This window comes from Malus sylvestris, chromosome 6 (genome assembly GCF_916048215.2).
Source record: "Malus sylvestris chromosome 6, drMalSylv7.2, whole genome shotgun sequence".
Classification (NCBI taxonomy): Eukaryota; Viridiplantae; Streptophyta; class Magnoliopsida; order Rosales; family Rosaceae; genus Malus; species Malus sylvestris.
Window position 1 is genome coordinate 21,421,752 of NC_062265.1, and position 14,038 is coordinate 21,435,789.

The following is a 14,038-nucleotide window of genomic DNA, read 5'->3' on the forward strand; positions in this document are numbered from 1 at the left end:
TGCAACGATTATGGGAGGACTTTGTATGTATATGGAAAGCTACCGGTTCATCTCATTATGGAATGTATGTTGTAAAATTCATATAGACATTCTCAATCCTAACTACTCATTTCAGATACATTACATGAGTCTTGTTTCTCTTGGTCCAGGATACCTGCGGTTGCGGTCACTCGGTGTTTGATCTTAATTCAACAGTGGACGAAAAAAATATAATAACAAAAGTTAAATGGTCACCGATTATTGAATAGAGATCGAACCGTGAGTGAATATAATTTTTTCATTTTTTTTTTGTTTTATTTTTTATTGTAGAGACCATGTGCACACATATGAGGCTTTAGGCTTTGTGTTTCTTCAAGCCCTTTGGAGGGAATCGAGCTAGGGCACGATGAAAACATCTCTGAAATGGGCTGGGCTAATAAATCCGAAACCTGGGTCACAGTAATCTGTACATGGAAGATCTCCTAAACCTAACCCGAAAACACTTTCCGAGTAATCGCGCTTCTCTTCCCCTTGTACCCAAAAAATTAATATGAATAAAATGATACAACATGGCCTAAACAAATCTAAGTTGCTGGAAAACGGTGTAACAGGTTTTACAAGCTTCGCATTATCGATGCAGGCACGAGTAAGAAACCTTCATTGTCATAGAGCTTTGAATTAACTGTGAGCAGAATGACGACGACGTCAAGGCAGATAACTATTTGTATCCATCAGTCAGCTTAAAAAACTTATTTCTCACTGAGACAACTGGTGCTGAAAATACGCAACCAACGGATGCCAACTTTGAACTTTCATGGACAAGACTTCCTCAATCGTGTCCATTTAAATTCGAGAAGATGCTTACAAGGGGAAACTGGCCAACTCATGGCCATGCCTAGTAAGAAGTACTTTCCGTGCACCAACCCATTCTAATCGATAGGAGAGGTCAAGATTGTGAATCAATAGTTTCATATTGTCCGCCTGACTCAAACCCTTTGCGCTTTCCTACCACCCAACAGAAAAGGGACGGTAAAACAAGCAGTTTTGCAGAAGAAATATTTGGAGAGTTCACATGGTCAAACAGAAATAGATAAATGCCTCAAGAGAGATGGTAACAAATGTAAATGTGAGAGGGAAAATCGAATTTAACACAACGCAGAAATATCATTTACGTTCCACGTAGGAGAGTTACCTGAATATTGGCAGGCCTATCATGTCCCATAATGCTTGCCATTATGCTTGACCTAGAAGAATTAGGTGAGAATCCCTCCCAGGGAGGAACAAAGATCAATTTTGTGCACTGGACAGGAACTAAGTTCCGACTCAGTTTCTCCCACCACGCCGATCCCAATGACCACCATCTGATCATTAATCCATGCTCAGAGAAAGCAACCAGCCCCTGCAATTGGATATGTTATTATAGTAGAAAACACAATTGAACATCCTCGTCCTTGTGTATAGATATGCTAAATGGTTCCACATGACTCCAACCAAACGCAATATGGTTAATTATCAATAGTAAAAAATAAATAATGAAAATTGATTTACTTGACTAAAGTAGGTTAATAATTGCTTTGACCAAATCTTTTAAAATCATACTGCTTAGTATTCAATGATATGAAATAAAGAAAATGATAGGTCATGACCTGAGGAGCCAGTGTAATGTTCGAAGCATAGTCTAACATGTACCAGGCCGATAATAAGGGCATTGATTAATAGCTGAGGAAAAAACATTACTTTTCAATTAACACAATGTACCTCTCCATCCGGGGAAAAGCCCAAAGCTGAAATGGCGGTAACTATCATCATTTCTGAACTGGGTGCAAGCAAATTTGGAAGTCCGGGAGGTCCACTTGCATCCAAAACTTTTATCTTCATAACACTACATTGAAAAAACCATACACAAAATTGAAGTAAGCCAGCACAAAATCGAAAGGCAAAAACATCAAATATGTTCATATATTCTGCTTAAAGAGATAAGTGCACAACCCCAAAAATAGGTTGAAAATTTATATAAATATAGCTATTACAAGGCTCTTGCACGTACTAATAAATTCTTCGATTATTTATAGCCTTCATATGTTACCTAAGAAAAGATTTGGAAAGAGACTCTTAAGAAAAGACTTGGACTACTTGGATTTAACGAAAGACATGACACAAAACCGAGCGCAGTGGCGTTCTAGGATTCATATAGCCCACCCCACTTAGTGGGATAAGGCTTTGTTGTTGTTGTTGTATATGTTACATAATCACATATGACGCACAAACTTGCACTTGCACACAAACACATGTATATGTATGTGTGCATTTGGCCAAGAGACCGGCCCAACCCCAACTGCCAAAGCTAAAGTAACATAGATGAAGGGAATGTCACACAAGTTTCTTTGAGGCTTTTTCTTAACTATATAATTCTATCTTTAAATACCTTTGCATGTCATAAACCCGAATACTAGCATTGTTTCTCTCTCCAATCACATCCCCAACGGCCAATTTGGTCCATGTATCATTTAGAGCTACCATTGGGAATGCACGTACAACTTCCCTTAATGCAGTCATTGAAATTTGAAAGCAAGTTTTGCGCATGACTGAGTTGCTCGGGTCCACAGTTTGTAAAATGAAGTCAATTACCTGCAAATATGTCCCACTGTCATATAAAATTTGACAAATGAAGCATAAAAGCATGAGAATCACAAACTAATTAAAATAGAAAGACAGAGCCACCTTATCCCAATATACAGATCCCTTCCCATTTCTTTCCAGCTATATTATTTCCAATTGCATAAGAAAGAAATCAAGACTCCAAAAGAAGGTTTGTTCATAAGACAACTAAACACAGTTTTCATATGCATGATGAGATATGAAACCATTTATTGACAATGACATTTAAGTTGGTTATTTGACAGAAAAGGAGAATATGAACTTCTTTATTCAACAGGTGTGATTACATTTGTAACCAAAATAAACCTATTAAACTGGAATAAAGATAAACTGGACCATGACTAATCACCTATGACTTAGGTTTAATCATCGAGAAAAGGGAAAAGGATGCGAGCACTTTATAAATACTTTCAATATCCCGCCATCCTCTGGTCATACCCATTGTGCTAAATCTAAGACAATCATAAAGGCCATTTATCTCCGACTCAACATACATGGATGGTGTGATCCATGTATCCTTATGGTGCTCAATTAGATTATTTTCTATTATTTTCCTGTAGTTAAGACTGTTAGAATTGCTGTTGAAATTGAAGATGGACTGTCTTGCCCATTAAAATTGGCAACACAAACCTTATCAAGGTATTGAGCCAAGTATCTTGGAGAATTACGCACAACCCTGATCAAAGTCATAAGAGATACTAGATGAACAGGGGAATCAGATGCAGTAGACCAGATTTGGCTTTCCATAACAGTTAAAAACCCCGGGACATCAGCCACAGCTAAACTTGGTAGAAGAACACCAACCAATATCTCTCGAAGGCCAACCGGTACAGCCAAATTTTGTGAGGCTGAGTTTGCAGATGGACCACTTACACACTCTATCTGGAAATATATATCCCCAATCAGACGAGGTATTTCTGAACTAATGCACTGTTTCCATGTACTCTCCATACCTTCAGCAAGGAGTTCTGCTGCAGTGGAACTATATTTCTCATTCATTGCCATAACCAGCTTCACTAATGGGTGAACAACAAGCATGGCAAGACATGGCTTTACAAGACTAGGGTACCAAATAGCCAAAGCCGCTGCAACAATAATATGAGATGTCATCGCATCTTGGCTTGTCCCCCCAACACAAGAAATCCAATCTTGCATCTCAAATGATTCTAGCCATGCAAGAATATTAAATTCTTCAACCTTAGAAATCCCTTGTGGTTCTGGCAGCTGTTCGGAATACAATTTCTTAGCCAATGTTTCTTCTACATGTGAATTTACATGCCCATTCTCTCCAAGTCCACATAGAGCACTCAGATTTGCGAAGCCACTTTCTTTTTTACTACACAGTGGTACTGGAATCGCTCGTGAAGCAGCACAGTGGAATAGAGAGCGTGCAGCCATACGTACATGTTCACTTTCATCTTGCCAGAAACTCACCAAAAGCTGAAAAACAAGAGTGTGCATAAAAGGTTAACCAAAAACAAGATAGGTACCAGGTTGCTGCTGAATAATAAAACAAGAAGGTTAATCAAATGGGCATCAAAAGTTCGTCGACCATACCTTCTGCATTTAACATGTATTTCTCAGTTGCAAAAGGACAGCAGAAATTCTGTGGATATATGGGGGGGGGGGGGGGGGGGGGGGGGGGGGTGGGGGGCAAAACTGATAGTTCCATAAATTTCTAAAACTTTAATGTCAATTGTTTGAAAGAAACCGACTGCTCTGTACCCTTTGGTAAAACAACCAGGAAAAAAAGAAAATCTAAAACAGAAAAACTCACCCAATATTTATATTAGGAATATACATCACTAAATGCAGCTTGAGTATTTATGGGTGTGTTTGGAGGAGCTTCTACAATGACTGAAAGCGCTTTTGATGAAAGTTCTTTTGAAACCAATCTTTAGTAATAATGCAAGTGAATCCTGAAAAATCACTTAGAAGTGCTTGCTGGAAGAAGCACATAACTGGTGCTTCTTCCAAAATGCACTCCAAGTGCTTTTGGAACCCAAAAAACCTTTCACCAAAAGGCCCTTCAGTCATTATAAAAACACTTCTTAACGAGCCCTATAACTGTTATATCCTTAGGTGGTGAGTCTAGTAAACCATGTGCTTTACCCTGACCACATTTTTTGGACATTATGTGTGGGTAAGATTACTCAACTATGGGAAATCATTACCAAGTAAAGAAAATTTTACGAGTAATTACTGAACTTCGTGATTTACACTGACCTCATTCTCAAAACCGTTATTCTGGAAAACGAAAGGAAGGGGATTGATTTAAAGCAAAAGTTTCAACTAAGTTTAGAAGCATATCCTTTGCCCCAGTAATGGGATAAGGGAAATGAAATATAAGCATTAAGCATTTACATTCAGAACAATCGGCACCATAGCAGAAGATACCAACCTGGAGTAAAGGTGGCTTTGTGTCTGGAACTTTATCTGCAAAATTCCTAGTATAAAATGCTGCTAGAGAACTGCCAAAAAAAATATCAGACAAGAAAGACGCAATTACAGCATGTTTACATGATTTTGGGTGCAGCCAAAGAAGTAAAAAAAGAATAGACCATTACACTTCACATGCAGAAAACATATTTTTGGATCACCTGCTGTCATTTGAACTAGTGTGTGACAAGCTAATCATGCGTTGAGCAAGGGAAACCATTGTGAGTGACCTCATTGCACAAAACTCTGACGACATTCTCCAAAGCTGAAATATTGTTTTCAATAGAAAGTTTAAAAGGTGCCAAATAAGAAAACATGTCTCAACAATCAGTGCAGTTCTTCAAAAGTACCTCAAGATTTGCACTCAAATTAGGAAATGCCAATGTCAAAGACCCTTTGTCTCCTTGAAAACCAGAAGCTACAAAAAAGTTATCTGGTCTCTTCAGCTTCATGTCAGTTATAAGCATGTTATCGAGCTCAGAATCCACATTCCATAAGTGTAAAAATGCCAAGCTAAATCGAAGTAAACGATCTTCAAGCGTTTTAATCCATACGTTCTCTTCTGCAGTGTCATTCGAGGCCCCGTGCACACCAGAACCATTCGCTACAGGAATGTTGTGGGGACTTGGTGTCTCTGATGCCTTCCCCTTCACATGGTTAAGCTCTTTCTTGTTATTCCCACTTGCCATCAAGTCATCCTTGTGATAAGGAAACACTAATGATGCAAGGTCAAAACTCAGAGCAGCAATTCCAGGAAAAGGGCAAGAGCACTTGATCGGATGCTTGCTGCCTTGAAGGGTCGTTGGATGAGATGGAAATAGTTTTTCAGCACTACTAACTCTGGAAGTATTGGACTCAACCACAGTACCAGGCACCAAATTTGAGGAAGTGGCCAATTTGTCTGAATTATTCAGATGAGTGTGAGTAGAGATCCCTTCTTCAATGACTGGAAGAAGCAGTGAGGAAACTGAGGTATTCACATTCAATACACTACCAGATGTGGAATTTATGCTGATGCCTTTACAAAAATGGTCAAACATTGAATGAGATGCTGTCCCTCGGAGGACCCGCTCTCGAGCACCTGTCTTTACGTCCCAAATGTACAAAATATCAACAGCATCAGTTCCTGAATAGTTTCGGCACAAGCATGCAATATAACCTCTTCCACCATCCCATACAACTTTTGCAGGATAGCTGGGATGTCCGGAAAAAATTCTCTCTACTCGCAATGTCTCGAGAGAAGCTAGTGCAACACATGAATCCTCCCCAACTGAGAGAAAACAATCACTCCAAGGACGGTAGGTATGAGCTGGGGGAAGAATTATTTGGCGCACTGGACACACATGTTGGTGCATGACTGTGATGAGATTTCCAGTTTCAAGATCCCATATGCGAACCGTGCAATCCATGCTTCCAGACACCAAAACTTGATTGAAACTCCACCCTTTGGCAAAACCCACCATCCTATGTGCTGCCAAACAGAGTACAGCACCAGTGTGCCCTGAAAAAAGCTGTCTGGATATTTGTGGCTTCACCTCACCATCATGTGAACTCCCACCAAGAGGAACTAGGCCCTCAAACAAATCAAAGCGAACAACCTCTATTTCTCCACTAAAGAAGCCATAAACAACAGCGTAAGGAGCAAATAATGTTTCAGAAATAACCATGGAAGAAGACACAACTCCTCTCTTACTAAGTAAACCAAGATTGCCATTATCTACACTATTTACACTTCCTGAGCTAGAAACAAAAGATTTTGAAGATGGTAGTTTGGTCTCCACGTCACCTGGGTCCTCAGATTCATTACTTGAGGTAAAATTTGTATTCCAGTCAACACCTGCTCCGTGCAACTTGAACCATAAACCCAAATTCCTGTGGTCATCGTGCGCCCGACATGCAGACCAGATTGTAACATGGGGTTTCCACTGTAAAGGTTCTTCAGAACTAAAGCAAAGTGATTCAATACGAAGAACATAATTGGCCAATGGAATGAAACGAATTGATAGTCTCACATCAAGAGGATGAGAGGCAGCAGGGATCTCACAAAGAGGCTCGCAGTTAAACATATCTTTGGAATAGGATACCAAGTAAACAATTGAGTGACCTTTGTTATTCCAAACAGTAAATTTTCTTGAAAATTTTTCGTTGCATTCTTGGGTATTTGGCAAGTTTCCAACGTTTTCAATTTCAAGAAACATTCCTCCCACCATATGTGCTTGAGTGGAATTACTTTCTCCACAAAGGAGGTTGTCCACAAATGAAACATCTCCAATTGTAGTGCCACTGGGCAATAGTCTAAATATGCAACAACTTTTTAACACAAAAGCAATAATATTTCCAGAGGTTGCAATAGACATTACATGTCCCCCCTCGCTTAACCCCTCTGCACAAACAGTCATTTCCAACTGAGAACTTGTATGCAAACCAGCCCCACCCTCCCTATCTTGGTGTAGGTCCTTAGGTATTGAAACCAACTGTAGCCGACCAAATGAATCCGCCATCACTACAGAATCCTTCTCCTGATCCTCGGTTGCTGAAACTACGTCCATAAACTTCAATGACCCAATAGACAAGTTTCCATGAAAAAGCGTTTGGACAATGGTAAGAGTATAGGAGTCAACAATAACCACAGTGCATTTGGGGGGTCTCTTATGCTGAGACTCTCTATCCCCCAAAACATCCCCTGCTTCACTTGATTCAACCGAATCATGGTCCAACAAATGCACAGTATCAACAAAACAGCAACCAACACATACATAACGCGGATTCGATGGCAATGTCCGAACCATGGACGGGCTGCCAACCCAAGGTGGTAACTTCCTTCTACGCCTACAATGCCCACTGCTTCTACTCCACACACACAACATTCCATCAACACATGCACTGATTAACGCGCCATGACTATAGGAGCTCGAGCTCACCTCAACGTCACTTAAAGAGCCTCTCCGCTCACTCCCCGAAACTACAAGTGGATCACAAATGCCGAGGTCGGCTATGGGAGCAGCATGCCCACACAACATAGCTACCGGCACAATTTCCTGTCCCGAATACGAATTTCATTTACTCAAACGCATTCTAAACAGTGTCATAATTATAAAAACTCTATAATTTGCATAATTCAGCTAAAAAATTCTTGTTTAGCAGATTAAACTAAGCAAACGATTAACCAAGGCGAAATGTAATTCAAGGAAATATAACAAACAAGTGGTGGGCGAGTGAAAGTACCGAGTTGGAATCGGTGGAACGGAGGTTCCACCAGATGATGGAGCCGTCGGATCCGCCGGTGTAGAGCGTAGGGGGTTGGTTGAGCGCCGCCGCGGCGGTCACGCGGTGAGATGGAGGCGTGCCTGACCATATGCAAGCAACGGATCGGCACTTCATGACTCAGTATGCCGGAGGGAGTCAGATCACATTCGAAACGCCGTCGTTTGTGGTGGCTCGTGGCTGAGTAGGCCGAGTAGGGAGAAAGTTATCAGAAGAGTGCGATCATCGACGGGCGCTCTGCTTCTCACGGACTCGAAGACTCAAGCGTAGAAAACGACATGTCGTATATCTATCATTTTCAAAAAAAAAAAAATTCGTCTTCTTCTTTTGACAGATTTTCGGAGAAGTTATTTGGGAGATTGGGTGATTACAATGATTTTACTGTTGTAAAATTGTGATAATAAATGTCCACAGTAATGTAATTGTTATTATGTTATGTTTTGCAAAAAGGCCTCGGTAGTTCGTTATTATGTGAAGTTTTCAAAAAGTGTAATCATTTTACTTTTTGGTTTGTCACGGATGTGGCTCTATATAAAGAACACTCTATGTGTGATTACAATACACAGCAAAGAAAAAAAGAGAAGTGAAAGCAATAATATCAGTATCCGTCCCTTCTTCTTTTTCCTGTGGTCTTTGTGTTATAGTTACAAAACTAAACATTGTAATATCTTGCACCTGCTTCTCTCCTGTCTCTAGTAAAAATTATCTCTCTAATGTTTTTCATATTTATAACATTTACAAATCTGAATTGATCAAAATTCCTATAGTGACAACGTGTATCGGTCAAATTTTGACATATTGCTCGCTCTAACATTAACGACATATTAATCAACAACAACAACAACAACAACAACAAAGCCTTTTCCCACTAAGTGGGGTCGGCTATATGAATCCTAGAACGCCATTGCGCTCGGTTTTGTGTCATGTCCTCCGTTAGATCCAAGTACTCTAAGTCTTTTCTTAGAGTCTCTTCCAAAGTTGTCCTAGGTCTTCCTCTACCCCTTCGGCCCTGAACCTCTGTCCCGTAGTCACATCTTCGAACCGGAGCGTCAGTCGGCCTTCTTTGCACATGTTCAAAATCACCGGAGCCGATTTTCTCTCATATTTCCTACAATTTCGGCTACTCCTACTTTACCTCGGATATCCTCATTCCCAATCTTATCCTTTCTCGTGTGCCCACACATCCCACGAAGCATCCTCATCTCCGCTACACCCATTTTGTGTACGTGTTGATGCTTCACCACCCAACATTCTGTGCCATACAACATCGCTAGCCTTATTGCCGTCCTATAAAATTTTCCCTTGAGCTTCAGTGGCCTACGACGGTCACACAACACGCCGGATGCACTCTTTCCATCCAGCTCGTATTCTATGGTTAAGATCTCCATCTAATTCTCCGTTCTTTTGCAAGATAGATCCTAGGTAGCGAAAACGATCGCTTTTTGTGATCTTCGTTAGATTGCTCCGGTCATTAGTGTGGATAAGTATATAAATGGATAGAGATAGGAAAGCAAACACAAGATGTACGTGGTTCACCCAGATTGGCTACGTCCACGGAATAGAAGAGTTCTCATTAATTGTGAAGGGTTTACACAAGTACATAGGTTCAAGCTCTCATTTAGTGAGTACAAGTGAATGATTTAGTACAAATGACATTAGGAAATATTGTGGGAGAATGATCTCGTAATCACGAAACTTCTAAGTATCGGAGTGTGGTGTCGTCTTGACTTGCCTTATCTGTCTCATAGGTAGATGTGGCATCTTCTCTGGAAGTACTCTTCCTCCATCCAGGGGTGGTATCTTTAACTGGTGGAGATGCACAAGGTAATGTATCAATTTCACTTGAAGCTTACTTGTAGTTTCAGGCTTGGTCAAGCGCGATACAAACCATGTAGTAGGAGTCCCCCAAGTCGCCGAGCTAGGGGGTCTGCTGAAAGAGGTGACAGACAAGGTAAGCAATCAGAGCTCCGACTGATTGTTCACCTTCTCCCCATCTTGCAGCAGCATGAAGGATAAAGAGAAGAAAAATGAGAAGAGATGATATGAGATACTTTTGCTTTTGAAGAAGTAACTTTCCACAGGCTTATTCTTGAACTGAGCTGGAGGGTTTTCTGGTTTCCTCCAGAGTATAAGGCCGACTGAAGAATTTGAGGGTCAAAACAAGTCCATCAAATCTAGAGTACGTTCCACCCTGCTGATATGGGATACTTTTGCTTTTGACAGAGTAATGAATGTATCGGCACGTGTGCTGTTACGCTTGTCTCCACATGCTTCCGTGTATCCTTCGCACTTGCCCTATCTGTTCCTCAAGCAGATGCGGAATCTTCCCTGGAAACATAAGATGTTGAAGATGAGTACTCGAGAGCAATGCCAGGTAAGTAATCAGGTAAGGGGTTCCAGGCAGTCAGTTCCTGGCTGGAAGCTTGATTCCAAGTGCTGACTGATTGCTCTCTTTCTCCTTGTCTTGCAGGTAAAAACAAGGCCAAAAGAAAAGACAGGGAAAAAGCATGATATGGGATACTCTTGCTTTTAACCCTGATGATATGAGATATTCTTGCTCTAGTATAGCTTGTTTGCAAAGGTATTATCGGGGGGAAAGAAAGCTGAATATTTCGAAAGGCTTCGTTGGGAGTGCCCTCTCCGATATGATGAAGGGTTGAGCATTTTTGCAGGTCTGCCTGTCCGTTGGGGATGGAGGTCGACATATATAGGAGTCTCCCTAACAACAAGTAGTAATGCTATTCCTTTACCCTGCTTGGTCATAGCACGGTAGTGGGAGCTGCCAGTTTCACATGTTTTAACTCTGTCAGAGCACTTTGAAAAAGTGGTCTGTGGTATCTGGCTCTCGAGATTCGGAGAACGATGCCTCTTCGATTTTTGAGAAAGCAATCATGCTGGGGGTATGACTCTCGAGATTCGGAGAGCAGTGTCTCTTCGATTTTTGAGGAAGTAATCATGTTGGGAGTCTGGCTCTCGAGATTCGGAGGGCGGTGCCTCTTCGATTTTGGAGCAAGCAATCTTGTTGGGAGTGTTGTCTCGAATGTGAGTAAAGGTTGGGCATGTTTGCTAGTCTACCTTGCCACGAAGCACAAAGGTTGACACACAGGGACTTTCCAATTATCCAGCAATGGTACTGTTCCTTTACCCTCTCTTCGATTTTGAGAAAGTAGTCATGTTGGGAGTCTGGCTCTCGAGATTCGGAGGACGGTGCCTCTTCGATTTTGGAGCAAGCAATCTTATTGGGAGTGTTTTCTCGAAAGTGAGTAAAGGTTGGGCATGTTTGCTAGTCTACCTTGCCACGAAGCACAGAGGTTGACACACAGGGACTTTCCAATTATCCAGCAGTGGTACTGTTCCTTTACAGTTGTGGGTAATAATATGGTAGCTAGACCTTCAAAATTTATGTGTCTAAACTTTTGTTAGTGCTGTTTCTTTGCTATTCTTTTACCTTTCTTGGTCAGAGCGATGTAGTGGGAGCTGCAAGCTTCACGTGCTCAACTTTGGCAGAGAACTTTGGCAAAGTTATTTGTGGTACCCATGAGCTATTGTTGCGTGTGGGAAGTGGGTAATTGAACAGTAAGATTCATGTGCTTTCTACTTCACCAGAAGTCTTCGACAGAATGCCCATAATTTCTGCAAAGCTGAGTGTGCGTGTGACAGGTGCTGACAAGGCTAGAAAAGTAGGTGCCTCTTCGATTTCTGAGATCGGCCCTCGTGGTCTCTGAGCAGCCCAGCTCTTGAGAAAGCGAGCGCCTCTTCGATTGATTCGGAGAACGATGCCTCATCGATTTTTGAGAAAGCAATCATGCTGGGGGTCTGGCTCTCGAGATTCGGGGAGCAGTGTCTCTTCGATTTTTGAGAAAGTAATCATGTTGGGAGTCTGGCACTCGAGATTCGGAGGGCGGTGCCTCTTCGATTTTGGAGCAAGCAATCTTGTTGGGAGTGTTTTCTCGAATGTGAGTAAAGGTTGGGCATGTTTGCTAGTCTACCTTGCCACGAAGCACAGAGGTTGACACACAGGGACTTTCCAATTATCCAGCAATGGTACTGTTCCTTTACCCTCTCTTCGATTTTTAAGAAAGTAGTCATGTTGGGAGTCTGGCTCTCGAGATTCGGAGGACGGTGCCTCTTCGATTTTGGAGCAAGCAATCTTATTGGGAGTGTTTTCTCGAATATGAGTAAAGGTTGGGCATGTTTGCTAGTCTACCTTGCCACGAAGCACAGAGGTTGACACACAGGGACTTTCCAATTATCCAGCAGTGGTACTGTTCCTTTACCCTTGTGGGTAATAATATGGTAGCTAGACCTTCAAAATTTATGGGTCTAAACTTTGTTAGTGCTGTTTCTTTGCTATTCTTTTACCCTTCTTGGTCAGAGCGATGTAGTAGGAGCTGCAAGCTTCACGTGCTCAACTTTGGCAGAGAACTTTGGCAAAGTTATCTGTGGTACCCATGAGCTATTGTTGCGTGTGGGAAGTGGGTGATTGAACAGTAAGATTCATGTGTTTTCTACTTCCCCAGAAGTCTTTGACAGAATGCCCATAATTTCCGCAAAACTGAGTGTGCGTGTGACAGGTGCTGACAAGGCTGGAAAAGGCTGGAAAAGTAGGTGCCTCTTCGATTTCTGAGATCGGCCCTCGTGGTCTCTGGGGAGCCCAGCTTTTGAGAAAGCGAGCGCCTCTTCGATTTTTGAGATCGGCCTTCGTGGTCTTTGAGCAGCCCAACTTTTGAGAAAGCAAACGCCTCTTCGATTTCTGAGATCAACCCTCGTGATCTCTAAGCAGCCCAGCTTTTGAGAAAGCAAACGCCTCTTCGATTTTTGAAGCTTCGTCGAGTGCAGATTTTTATAGGGGCTGGCATTAAGTTCCAAAGCACACTTGAATCTCCACCAGTAGAAGCTTCATTCTTGCACTTCTAAGATCTTGATTTGTCCGACCTCTTCTCTCTTCAACACCTTTGAAAATGTCTGGCCCCTCCGACCGTCGTTTTGACTTGAACCTTGTTGAAGAGGCAGCCCCGCCTTCTCCAGACAACATATGGCGCCCATCCTTCGTCTCCCCTACTGGTCCTCTTACCGTTGGGGATTCCGTGATGAAGAATGATATGACCGCTGCGGTGGTGGCCAGGAACCTTCTCACTCCCAAAGATAACAGACTACTTTCCAAACGGTCTGATGAGTTAGCTGTTAAGGATTCGCTGGCTCTCAGTGTTCAATGTGCAGGTTCTGTGTCTAATATGGCCCAACGCCTATTTGCTCGAACCCGCCAAGTTGAATCATTGGCGGCTGAAGTGATGAGTCTCAAACAGGAGATTAGAGGGCTCAAGCATGAGAATAAACAGTTGCACCGGCTCGCACATGACTATGCTACAAACATGAAGAGAAAGCTTGACCAGATGAAGGAAACTGATGGTCAGGTTTTACTTGATCATCAGAGATTTGTGGGTTTGTTCCAAAGGCATTTATTGCCTTCGTCTTCTGGGGCTGTACCGCGTAATGAAGCTCCAAATGATCAACCTCTGATGCCTCCTCCTTCTAGGGTTCTGTCTAGTACTGAGGCTCCAAATGATCCCCCTCCGGTGCCTTCTCTTTCTGGGGCTCTACCGACTGCTGAGACTTCTCCTAAGCAACCTTTGTGAATGCTCCCTCTTGTGTGCTTATTTTGACTCATGTATATGTACATATTTGTAGCTTATCGGGG

The 14,038-nt window shown here is 42.0% G+C and overlaps 1 protein-coding gene across 1 annotated transcript; it reads right to left on the reverse strand.

Moving 5' to 3' along the window:
- Positions 1-394: 394 nt before the first annotated feature.
- On the reverse strand, positions 395-8,623 carry LOC126626470 (uncharacterized). The gene is made up of 9 exons (XM_050295792.1): positions 8,302-8,623; positions 5,427-8,114; positions 5,238-5,341; positions 5,039-5,108; positions 3,268-4,077; positions 2,405-2,607; positions 1,738-1,861; positions 1,172-1,378; positions 395-984 (listed from the first exon to the last, which is right to left on the reverse strand). The coding sequence occupies exons 1-9, from the start codon at positions 8,455-8,457 to the stop codon at positions 841-843; spliced, it is 4,506 nt and encodes a 1,501-aa protein (XP_050151749.1). The 5' UTR covers positions 8,458-8,623; the 3' UTR covers positions 395-840.
- Positions 8,624-14,038: the final 5,415 nt, after the last annotated feature.

Bases quoted from the DNA above. Each gene is read 5' to 3' on its own strand.
- LOC126626470 (XM_050295792.1), bottom strand. From the start codon at position 8,457: ATGAAGTGCCGATCCGTTGCTTGCATATGGTCAGGCACGCCTCCATCT. The intron at 8,115-8,301 runs GTACTTTCACTC...TATTCGGGACAG, and splicing joins GTTCCACCGATTCCAACTCG to GAAATTGTGCCGGTAGCTAT. The intron at 1,379-1,737 runs GTACATTGTGTT...ATCCAATTGCAG, and splicing joins GCTTTTCCCCGGATGGAGAG to GGGCTGGTTGCTTTCTCTGA.